General features: G+C 39.4%; 2 protein-coding genes across 5 annotated transcripts; one reads left to right on the top strand and one right to left on the bottom strand.

Annotated features, from left to right (window-relative positions):
• The first annotated feature begins 437 nt into the window (after window positions 1–437).
• Window positions 438–6,691, top strand: LOC105949350 (nonsense-mediated mRNA decay factor SMG7). Of its 4 annotated transcripts, none has more exons than XM_012972648.2 (8): window positions 438–714; window positions 1,573–1,727; window positions 1,998–2,609; window positions 2,739–2,861; window positions 3,371–3,603; window positions 3,693–5,543; window positions 5,672–5,807; window positions 6,142–6,691. In XM_012972648.2, the coding sequence occupies exons 2-6, from the start codon at window positions 1,656–1,658 to the stop codon at window positions 5,518–5,520; spliced, it is 2,868 nt and encodes a 955-aa protein (XP_012828102.2). In that variant the 5' UTR covers window positions 438–714; window positions 1,573–1,655; the 3' UTR covers window positions 5,521–5,543; window positions 5,672–5,807; window positions 6,142–6,691. The 4 variants fall into 4 exon arrangements, with proteins under 4 accessions (XP_012828102.2, XP_012828101.2, XP_012828103.2 ...); XM_012972647.2 differs by having other exon boundaries at window positions 454–714; window positions 1,576–1,727; XM_012972649.2 differs by having other exon boundaries at window positions 466–708; window positions 1,576–1,727.
• A 144-nt stretch (window positions 6,692–6,835) lies between these two features.
• Window positions 6,836–10,722, bottom strand: LOC105949349 (phosphatidylinositol 4-phosphate 5-kinase 6). Its single transcript, XM_088824314.1, has 8 exons — window positions 9,057–10,722; window positions 8,725–8,892; window positions 8,437–8,602; window positions 8,230–8,337; window positions 7,939–8,132; window positions 7,715–7,842; window positions 7,558–7,633; window positions 6,836–7,463 (listed from the first exon to the last, which is right to left on the bottom strand). Exons 1-8 carry the CDS (start codon window positions 10,283–10,285, stop codon window positions 7,172–7,174), a joined length of 2,361 nt encoding a protein of 786 aa, XP_088680440.1. The 5' UTR covers window positions 10,286–10,722; the 3' UTR covers window positions 6,836–7,171.
• Between the last annotated feature and the right edge of the window lie 696 nt (window positions 10,723–11,418).

Here is an 11,418-nt window from a genome sequence, read left to right as displayed (position 1 = left end):
AATATAATTACAGTTCATTATTTATTTTGAATATTTTTTTGATATAATATAAATAATTTTTAATAATAAACAATTAATTAAAAAATATAAAATGAGATTGGGCTCGAAAAAATAAAAAATTCGATGAGCTCGAACTTGGGCTTGGCTCGCTCACACCCATTTGGATATCGGAATGAAAATACGGTTCCATAAACAGAATCCGTCGAACTAAAATCGATGGATTTCGAAAATTCAGTTCCTATTTTCTTCGAATTAAAATTGACCGTACCTTTAAAGGAGGTTTTTTTCTTCTTCTTCTAGTGAATATTTATTGATAATAAATACCTGATTAATTAAACAAACTCAATGAATAAGTAGTTAATAAATTTACGATTGCATGAATTAATTAATAAATACTGAAATAAATATCTGGCCCATAGTTATAGCCGCCTAATATCAATATTTTATATTATTATATATACCAAAAAAGAAAAGAAAAATAAAAGGAAAACCAAAGTCGTCTCTCTCTCTCTCTCTCTCTCTATCTAAAAAATTCACCTCTTTTCCTTTTATTCTTGAATACTAATTGCTCCCAAAAACCCTAACAATTTATCAAAAATCATTGGAGCCTCTCATCGCAATTAAGCCTTTCGTCATCGGCGTGTTCGTGAATTATACAGAAACTTGCTCAATTTGGGGAATTTTGGCCGATCTGGTGGTGAATTTGGGGTGAGGGTAAGTTTCTTTTTGCGAATTCACGCCTTTTTTGTTTTGTTTTGATTATTGTTTATTTTTTACGGACATGGGTGTAATTTAACTCAATTTCGGAATTGGGTTTTCTTTAGGGTTTATAGCTGATTTTAGGGTTTATAACTGATTTTCCGGGATTCATCAATTTAGTTGAGTTTCTGTGTTTTTTTTTCTTCTATTAGTTGGAAGCTATTTGAATGGGTTCTTTCTTATGTTAGGTTTTTGAAGATACATTAATAGGTGACCTTGATTGGTTTTTAGGGATTTGAAATGCTTAAATTTTGGGAAGTTTCTCTCTTTATCCAAGTTCGGTATGATAAGAAGTAAAACCCTCGCATCAATTGTTTTCTTTTGATAAAATCCCATATTTAGAACTGGCGAATTTGTACTATTGGTTTTTTTCAAGGTATAACTGTTTGTTAGTAGACAGTTGTAGTAGTACTCTCTTTATTATGGCCTTTTGCATGACTAACATGTTTCTAAATCAATTTATGGTGTTTACAAATCTATACAAGAGCTCATTAAACCAATCTGCCATATGGCAGAGGTTTAGATTTTCTTCTGTTGTTATGTTATGCTTGTAGTATGTGTGCATTATATCATGCGCTCTGAAGTGAAACTTGAGCTATAAGAATTGCTAGATTGCCGGTATTGAACATTCGGAATTTTTTGATTGGATTATTGATAAGAGCTTTGGCTTCATTCTTTTGACATTTAATTAGCATTTAACAATATTCATTTGTGAGATGGGCCAGATTTGAAGTGTGTTTGTGGCTGGTGTCAAGGGTCGATCTTTGAGAGTTGTAGCCTCAGTTAATAATTTGTAATTACACTTATATGCAGCAGGCAATTGTGGATTTTATGGTGTCTCTCTCTACTGAAGTTGCATATCTCGAACTTACTGTTGGCAATCATTTATTTAATGGATGATGGCCATTCCTATGGAGAATAACAAAGAAAACTCTTCAAAAGAGCTTGCTCAGCGTCTATTCAGTAAGGTATGCATGTGTTGTTGTACCTTTGCCCAAGTTCAGTTTCTGTTGATTGTGTATCTGAATCTTTCTATTACGTAATTTCTATGAAAGACCACTTCTCTGGAACACAACAACACACAATTTATAGGAAATATCTCACTGTAGCTGAATATCTTTTAAAGAACTGCAATTATCTTGTTTAATGTAGTTGCTCATTTTTTAAACGATTAATTTGGCATCTTCTTCAAAATACATGTGTTATGGGTATGACTAACTTCTTGATTTTCACTGCAGAATGTTGAGTTGGAGAACAAGCGAAGGAAAGCTGCACAGGCCAGAATCCCTTCTGATCCTAGTACATGGCAACAGATGCGTGAAAACTATGAAGCAATTGTCCTTGAAGACCACGCCTTCTCTGAGCAACACGAAATAGAATATGCTTTGTGGCAACTGCATTATAGGAGAATTGAGGAGCTTAGGGCTCTCTTCAATGCCTCTTTGGCTTCAGCAAAATCAGCTGCAGCCCAGAATGGGAAAGGTCCAGTTCGTTCTGGACCTGATCGAATCGCAAAGATCCGTTCGCAGCTGAAGACTTTTCTTTCTGAGTCAACTGGATTTTATCACGATTTAATGTTGAAGATAAAAGCTAAGTATGGTTTGCCATTAGGGTATTCTTCTGATGATGCAGATAATCAGATAACCATGTCAAAAGATGGAAGTAAACTCTCTGAGGTGAAAAAATGCTTGATATCCTGTCACCGTTGTTTGATTTATTTGGGGGATCTTGCTCGTTATAAAGGCTTGTATGGGGAAGGAGACTCAAAAGCTCTGGATTTTGCGGCTGCATCTAGTTACTATATGCAAGCTTCTTCATTCTGTTCCTCAAACGGCAATCCACACCATCAGGTGAACTAATATCAATTTTTCGTTTTGGTTTACTCTTTTTCTTAAGTTTTGAGTCCCATATGCCTCCTTTCTGAAGTAATTTATCGCTAATTTCTTATCTAATTTGAAGTTATCATTTGTAACTTTCAGCTTGCTATACTGGCTGGATATTCGAGTGATGAACTGGTGTCTATATATCGCTATTTTCGAAGTCTAGCAATTGATAACCCTTTCGTTACTGCAAGAGACAATTTGGTCCTTGCATTTGAGAAGGTAAGTTGAGTTGCATATAGGTTATTCTTGTATCCTAGAGTATATTATTTTAGCATTTGCGACATAGTTTAACTACCCTGGTTGGTCATAATCACTAGAACCACTTTTGGGTGGTGGTTAGATCCACAAAATTATAGATATAGTATAAATTCAGCAAGTGAAATTTCAAGCTGGTTTTCACAATCTGAAAATAGATTTCATCCTGTCAACTGCAAGTACTCTTTTCATATACGTGTAAACTGCAATAAATACTACTTATTTAAGCAACATTTCCTTCCATTCATACCATTTTGCCGTTTCTTGCTGCAATATATCAATTTTTCAAATACATTCGAATTTTTTAATTCCTAGCAGCCTGCAGCTTGATTTGTTTAAGAAAATAAGCTATAGTATTTGGGAACATAATGTGCAAGGAAGTAGATTCAAAAGCATGGCACCTCTCAATTTGCAATATCTACGTTATCGACAAATTCAGGATTTTTTTCACCGGATTTTTCTTCTATTTGCAGAATCGTGAGAAGTATATCGAACTAGTTGGTGATGGTAGATCTACCGTAGCGAAGACGATATCTCAAAAGGCGCCTGGGAAAGGCAGAGGCAAAGGTGGAGCAAGGACTCCTTCCAAAGATGTTGGACTGGAAAATGTTGCAGTTAAGGAGAGAACTTCAGATCACTCTGAGCTCTTCAAAGCTTTCATAACGCGATTTGTTAGGCTGAATGGCATTCTCTTTACTCGCACAAGGTTTGTTCTGAACTCTCAAGAGTATGCAGTGTAATGTGACTTCAAAAATAATTGTTTAGCTAATACTTGTTTCTTTGCTGTGATCCCAGCCTGGAAACTCTCCCCGACGTGTTTTCAACGGTTAAAAATGATTTATTAGGACTGCTTTCTTCTGGGCAAGACGAGGACTTGAACTTTGGTTCAGATACTTCTGAGTGTAGACTTGCAATTATTAGGATGATTGCGATTCTAATATTTACGGTGCATGATGCGAACGAGAATGGAAACCAATCATATGCTGAAATTGTACAGCGTTCAGTGGTGCTTCAAAATGCTCTTACTAGCACCTTTGAGTTTATGGGCTGCATCCTTGAACGGTGTAACCAGTTAAAAGATCCCTCGTCGAGCTATTTGTTGCCTGGGATTATGGTTTTTGTTGAGTGGTTGGCTTGTCGCCCTGATGTTGCAGTTAACCGTGAACTGGAGGAGAAACAGCAAAATGCAAGATCTTTTTTCTGGAACAAATGTATCTTGTTACTTAATAAGCTCTTATCAAACAGATATATTTTTGTTAATCAGCGTGAAGAGGAGGCATTTTCCTCTAATACGAGCAAGTATGACCAGAGTGAGACCGCTAACCGTCTTGCATTGTCTGAGGACTTCGAATTGAGAGGATTTCTTCCTCTTCTTCCTGCCCAGCTTATCCTTGACTTTTCACGGAAGCATACTTTTGGTGGTGATGGGATTGGAGGCAACAAAGAGAAAATTGCTCGCATGCGGAGAATTATTGCAGCTGGAAAGGCTCTTGCCAATGGCGTCCGACTAGGGCAGGAGGGAGTCTATTTTGACTCGAAGTTGAATAAATTTGTCATCGGCATTGAGCCTCAAATTTCTGATGATTATCTGCTCACCAGTCCTTTGGAGCCCAACTCAAATAGTAGCTCAGTGGGCATTTCAGTTGGGTGTGGTCATGCTATAAAGCAAGAGGTGGGTGTGGGAGCTGATGAAGAGGATGAGGACGAGGTGATTGTTTTTAGGCCGTCGATGAACGAGAGGCATGTGGATGAATTCTCTTCAAATTTGACTTCCGCAGAGGTTCTTCCTACTGTTCGTGTGTCTGGCAAGATTGACAATGTGAAGGGAAATGTGTCCTCTGTTGGGAATGATAGTTTACTCTTTCAGAGCAAAGTAAACGCTAGACCATCGGCAACTGTTGCTAGTGCTACTTCTCAGTATCTGCTTCCAGTCGAACCCAATATGTCAAAGTGGCCAGTAGAACAAGCTCCAAATTTGAATGGTTTGGCTCACTTGAATTTGATGGAAAACGGTTCTTCGCTGAAATCTGAGCTGCAGGACCAGTTTGAAGTTTCTCAGCCTGCTGCTCTTTCTCTGCCATACCCAAAGTTTGTCAACACTTTTTCTGGCTATAATAATTTCTCCAATCATATTTCAGAAGCTTCCGTGTCGTCAAAGTTTGACTCCATTATGTCCTCGAGAGCATCTTCTGATGGCCTGCATGTGAACCCGTCTTCCATCATGCCACCAGGCTTCAAGAAGAATCCAGTGAGCCGACCAGTCAGATACCTGGGCCCACCACCTGGCTTTGGTTCTATTCCTTTAAAGGGTGTGGACGAGTCATCGAAGATGGCCTTTACTCCAGTTCCACAAATGGATAACTACAGCTGGTTAGATGGATATCAGTTGTCATCTTTGAACCAAAGTGTTGGGTTCCGTGATTCCATTAATCAAGTGGGGCCTACATTTTATGATGTGAACAGTAGTAACGGGTCAGTGGGGATAGCAAACTTCCCTTTCCCTGGGAAGCAAATCTCATCGTTGCAAGTCCAAGGTGAAAACCAGAAAGGAAATCAACAACCTGTCGGGCTTCCACTGCAGTATCATGTACAGTCTCCTGGGGAAGGTCGTTTCTTTGTGTGAGATGATTGATGGATTCATAGATGGTGGTAAAACTAGCTTCTCCCTGTTCTTCGTTTTCTTATTGCTCAATTTTAATGTGAGTTGATGATGTCATCTGAATATCTGATCAATCTATTAACCTATTGTTCTTTTTACTTTTTTCGTGGATTAGGTCGTGACCGATTCACCGGTGCAAATTTCTATGGCCGGGAGCTATTATTTCATCCATCAACTTTGCAGAATGGGCAACTTAATGAAGTTCTTTTTTGGACATGGTGAGAGTGTAGCAGGCACATGCTGTTCAACAGGTCTCTCTCTCTCTCTCTCTCTCTCTCTCTCTCTCTCTCTCTATGTATATATATATATATATATACACACACACATGTGGTCTTTGCTATACCAACGACCATAAAACTGCACAATTTATATTTGTTTCAACGATCTAATATGGTCTAAGCTCCAATATCCGACCACAACCATAGCTTATTTTCTGAGGGACACGAATTATTTGTAAAAGTAAATTGAATTTTGATTCCTGCATTGTTTATATACATGTCTGAACAAAGTACCGATATCTGTTTATATAATTTTGGGTTTTAGGTTTCCATCTATTAATTTCTTGTTATGTCTTCCATGGAGCAGCTTGTGTCGAGCTTTCTGGATCGATTAAAAGGAGCTTATTGTATCAATAGGTGAATTACTTGAATATTTTGTCTGGTTGAATCAGTTTGGTGAAGACTTCATGGATACTGGATTTATGGTGGCTGTTGTTTTTGGATGTCTCGGTGGAATTAAAAGAACCTCAAGAAATTCCAGTGGCTGGTGGTGGTATATTTTATCCGATGACGATAAGTTTGAAAGGTCAATGTATTTCGTTTCAGTTTGAAAACGTGAAATGTGTTATGGTGGTGGTTATTTTAATAAGTAGGCGTCTGTGAACGCTTTGTATTTCGACTTTCATGGTTTTGTTTTAGTTTTTCTTTTTCTCCAAAATCGAGACGTTAAATTCGGAGGTTGAATGTTTGGGTCTGTAGTACGTTGGATTTTGTTTGTTATTTGGATTTGCAATTGTGATGATGCTTTGCTTACTCTCTTTCCTTGGTTAAATGTTTGAACTGTATTTCCGCAATTGATGAAGCGGGCTCTTGTTGAATTCGTTTTACGGGAAATAAATATATATAGTTTTAGTCAATTTAGAGCATTCTGGCTGGGAATATCAGATGATTGGTGATCGATTCAATCGTTTAATTCTATTTGCATATCGAATACGGCTTCTTTTACTGCATCATATGTTTCTTTTTAAGTGTCTACCGTAAACGAATCTCGAGAAGAATGATTTCGATTGGGAATAAGATCCGACATTAACAGAGAAACGAAAAAACCGTTGCAAGCTGTGGTATTCGAATGTTTGCAGTTTATTCATCTAGACTGCAAGTTTTTACAAACAGAAAAAAAAAGTGTTGAAAGAAAAATTACAACCCTGAAATCGTGCCCTGTGGCAAAATCTGTAAAACGAAGAAAAAAAGAACGAACAATATATGCATAAAGAACGAAAAGAATTACACACGAGGAAGAGGAAGACCGAATCCTGCCTTAACCTCTGCCAATCAAATCCTCATAATTAAAAAAGAAGCTGTCCAAAAGTATATATATATATATGTATATATATTTTTCATGTATCTTCTGCAAAAGCTTTCAATACATAGTCACGAAAGCGCCTCGAATACTGCTTCGGATCAACGGCCGATATGGAGTTAGGGTCGTATTGTATGGACTTGTACGCATGTTCGAGTTTCTTGGTAATATCGTAATCTTGAAGAATGTCTATTATCCCAAAGAACAATATTACGTCATAGTATTCGCCCGTCGGCTCTCCTACTAACTGAAACTCCGCAGCATCGTTGTTTCTCTCTGTTCTTTCAACTCTCGCCGGCATGTTGATTCCCAATCTTATGCTTGCCCACCTTCATATCAAAAAAAAAAAAATTAAAATATTAGATTTTCGAGAAACGTTGGGGGGCCGTGCCCCCCCCCCCCCCCCCTAACCACTATTCTTACCCTGCAGGGTCTAGAAGCAACTGGTCTACATCGGCTCTGGATAAACGAGGAACTGCTTCGTCTGAGCCACCGTTGTCTGAAAAAAGATGCAACTGTTTTTAAGTTCTTTTTCTTGAAATTTATCGAAATTTTTAATGTTTATTAAGAAATTAATTACCGATAGGCGTTACAGAACCGGACGGGGTAATATCGTCGTTCGATGCTTCCATGAAATGAAGGCCAACCAAAAGGCTGTAGTCCATAATTCTCTCTTGTTCAAGAAACTCACAGTCCCTATCAACTTGTCTGTAATGAAATTAAATAAAAAATAAAAAAAAACATGTGATTATTGTCTGAAAAATGAAATGTAATAACTAGAAAATGTGGAATTATTACAATTACCTTCGAAATTCTTGAAACCATGTCTTTTGAAGTCGGAAAATGAAGTTGAGATCGAGATCTTTGAGTGTTGTATTTGCGTCGATTTCGGATTCTGGTTTGTCGGTTAATCTACCGAAAGTTGATCCTTTCAAATCATATCTTCTGTGGATCATATATTCTGAGCAGAATAGGTTTCCCATGATTATGAACCTCACCTAAAATAAACCCAAAATTAAATTACTTAAATCATTTTGAAAATAATTAATTAAGACACAAAATCCTATGTAAAATTTGATCCATATATATATTTACCTTCTGTCCATTCAACTTAACACAATGAAGTCCATAGTATTTAGTCACTAGAGTGTTCTCGAATGCTCGAACGTGATTGTAGTACGCGTTTAGCATCCTCAGAAGCACCTGAAAACGGGACGAAAAAATGATTTTTTTTTAATTTTTTATTATGACATAGTTAATTTTATGTATCGGCAAAAAAAAATGAAAAAATCGAAATCTCACTTTTACTTCGGCTTTTTTCATGGTCTTGATCATGTAACGGTCATCGTTAGTCAAGTAAAAGAAGCTTCCGCTTTTACCGGGAGACGAAAGTTCTCTTAAAGCATCATTGCCACATATGGACAGCATGTAATCTGCTGCATCAACCTTGAACAACATCCTAAGTGTCCTGCATCGACATTTATTTTTTTCGATTTTCTTTTTCTTTCGAAATTCAAGAAATACGCAATAAAAAAAAAACGAAATCATCGTTAATTTATCGTTGCACGAGAGAGAAAAAAAGGGTCTAACCGGAACACTTTGGGACAGTAGTCCTTCCATTTAAATTCACACGATTGATGAGGTGGAGTGATTTTCGAACCCTCGGGCGGAAATTTCGTCCAAAATTTCTCCTTTGGATCGAAAGCCGACGGCTTTAGATCGAGCGACGGAGGCGGCCCTGGTCTTCCTACCGAATGCCTGTCCGTCCCATGCAGACAACAAAACGAAGATTTCAAGTTTCGATAACAATAAGGCTCCGTTTGGATCGAGCAAAACGCTAAATATATATATATACATATATATATATATATATATATATATATATATATATATATATATATATATATATATAATTAATATACCTAATCCCCAATTGTAAATTGAGCATGAGATCATAATTCCTATGGCCTTTAGAGATAGTCTCCCCTTGCCTCTTAACCATCTTAGGTATCCTCAATGGTGTCCCCCTAAGATTCATCATACCCTCACACTGCAACCCGACGAAAACATCGTCCCCCTCGTTCCCACCGTGCCCCGCCCTGTCGACGGCGCTGACGTTCCAGGGCGAAGGGGCGGCACCGTCAGACAACCGCATGCCGCCCAGATCCTTATCCACACCCGCGTCGATCCTACCATCGACCGACATCCTCCTCGGTCTGACGCTGGGATCCGACCCTTTAGACGACCTCCAGACAGCCAGTTTCTTCTGCGACGGCCAGATCGGAACCTTCTCCGTCGCGCACACTTTGCATTCCTTCAGATCTTTACTGAAAACCTCCTGCGGGTCCCACTCGAGGTTCCCGCCCTCGAGCAGCGACCCCGACGGGTAGTACGTCCCGTTCTGCTCGCCGGGGTCGCTGCTCCAGTGCCCGACGTAGAAGCTACCGTCGGGCCACTTGAAAGTACCGTTCCCCTTCGGGAGGCCGTCCTCCCAGTTACCCTCGTAAACGTTGCCGGTCGTCCAATGCATCGTCCCGTGGCCGGATATCTTACCGTTTTTCCATTCGCCGACGTAATGGTTGCCGTTCTTCCATTGGTACTTGCCTTGCCCCTCCTGGGAGCCGCGGCTCCAGTCGCCCTCGTACGAGTCGCCGTTGACGTACTCCTTCACGCCGTGGCCGTGCTTGAGGTTCATAACCCACGCGCCGCGGTAGGTGCCGCCGATGGCGCCGGTGTAGGTGCCTTCTCCGTCCATGAAGCCGCTCTTGAAATTGCCCTCGTACATTGCGCCGGAAGGCCAGCTGAAGATCCCCCTCCCCATGCTCTTGCCGCGGAACCATTCTCCGACGTACATGCAGCCGTCGGTCCACCAGTATTTACCCTGGCCGTGGGGGAAGTTGTCCGCCCAGTAGCCGGTGTAATAATCTCCGTTCGGGAGAAACCTCTCCGCGTGGTAGACCTCGCCGCTCGCGTGGAACTCGTCTTCCTCGTGGTTCGGGTGGTGGTCGGACTCGTTCTCCTCATCTCCTTCGCCGGCGCCGGCGCCGGCGACTATGTTTGGATCGACGGCGTAGGACGTGCCGAAGATCGTGTTGGCTCGTTTCTTCGCCGCCGCCTGTGTTTTCCGGACCGTCGCCTCCCAAGCCTTCATAATGGGTGGTTGTTGATGATTGGTTGTCGGTTAATAACTACCTTTTGTCGTTTTCTTGCCGTTGACTTTTCTTCTTCTTTGATCTGTATTTGCATAGCTCAGCCATGCAAATTTGTTTTTTTTTTTTTTTGAGGATTCAGAAATGGAAAATGGAGTTAGTGTTACCGATCTTTTTTTTTCTCTCTCTTCTCTTTATTTCTCTCTCTCTCCTCTCCAAATAGAAAACAACCTAAGCCGAACAAAAATAATTTCTTTTTTGGGCATAGTTGTTCCCCGTTTCTCCTACATTTTCTTGGATTAGAAAAACCGAAAAAGACAACAAATGATGAATTTTTTTATTTATTAGGACACGTGGCAAGTAGTGGTCGAAATGGGGAAAGAGAAAATCTGACTGGGATTGTATTCGGACAATGATTGGTTTCTGACAGCAAGAACACAGAGGCTAGTTACCATGCACATGCACGTAATAACCAAAACAAAAATGTGAGGGGCCAAAATGTAATTAGATGAAAGACCTGTTCGTTCGTCTACCGCTTAAACCGCATAATTCATGAGCCATTTTTTTGACATTTGGATAACTATGCGGACTTATGCTCTATACATAGAAAATATACGGTAAATTACGGTGAACTCCTAAAGTAAGGTCAAATTGCGAAACCCCCTCTTATTTATGTAATTACAATCGTCCCTTCAACTTTGAATCTTCTTATGCGTACATCTTATGGTGTCAAATTTAACAAAATTTTCTAAATTTCGTGGAATGTTCTTTAAATTCTACTCGTTTTGTGCAAAAATGCAGTTTCTTATGTGCCACAATCTGATATTTACAAGTCAAGAGACACATCTGATGATCATCTTGTTTCAAAATGTGGAGTTCGAATGAGGTAAAACGAGTACGAATTGGAGAATATTCTACAAAATCTAGAAGATTCCACTAAATTTAACACCGCAAGAATGGACGTGTAATAAAATTAATTGTTGAAGGGGCTGATTGTAATTAACCAAACATTAGAGATTTTTTCATTATAAAAAAAAAGTAAAATTGAAAAAGTCAAAGTCAACATATTGAAAGAAATTGCACTCTCTCTCTCTCTCCAATGGACGTCTTGTTTGGACGGCTTAGTAATTAACAT

Source organism: Erythranthe guttata, chromosome 10 (genome assembly GCF_056151865.1).
Source record: "Erythranthe guttata isolate IM_541 chromosome 10, IM_541, whole genome shotgun sequence".
NCBI lineage: Eukaryota > Viridiplantae > Streptophyta > Magnoliopsida > Lamiales > Phrymaceae > Erythranthe > Erythranthe guttata.
This window is presented reverse-complemented; position numbering and strand designations above follow the sequence as displayed.

Coding starts and splice junctions, on each gene's coding strand:
- LOC105949349 (XM_088824314.1), bottom strand. CDS start 10,285: ATGAAGGCTTGGGAGGCGACGGTCCGGAAAACACAGGCGGCGGCGAAG. Junction 8,603..8,724: donor TACTGTCCCAAAGTGTTCCG/GTTAGACCCTTT, acceptor ATGTCGATGCAG/GACACTTAGGATGTTGTTCA. Junction 8,338..8,436: donor TGAAAAAAGCCGAAGTAAAA/GTGAGATTTCGA, acceptor TCCCGTTTTCAG/GTGCTTCTGAGGATGCTAAA.
- LOC105949350 (XM_012972648.2), top strand. CDS start 1,656: ATGATGGCCATTCCTATGGAGAATAACAAAGAAAACTCTTCAAAAGAG. Junction 1,728..1,997: donor CTCAGCGTCTATTCAGTAAG/GTATGCATGTGT, acceptor TTTTCACTGCAG/AATGTTGAGTTGGAGAACAA. Junction 3,604..3,692: donor ATTCTCTTTACTCGCACAAG/GTTTGTTCTGAA, acceptor CTGTGATCCCAG/CCTGGAAACTCTCCCCGACG.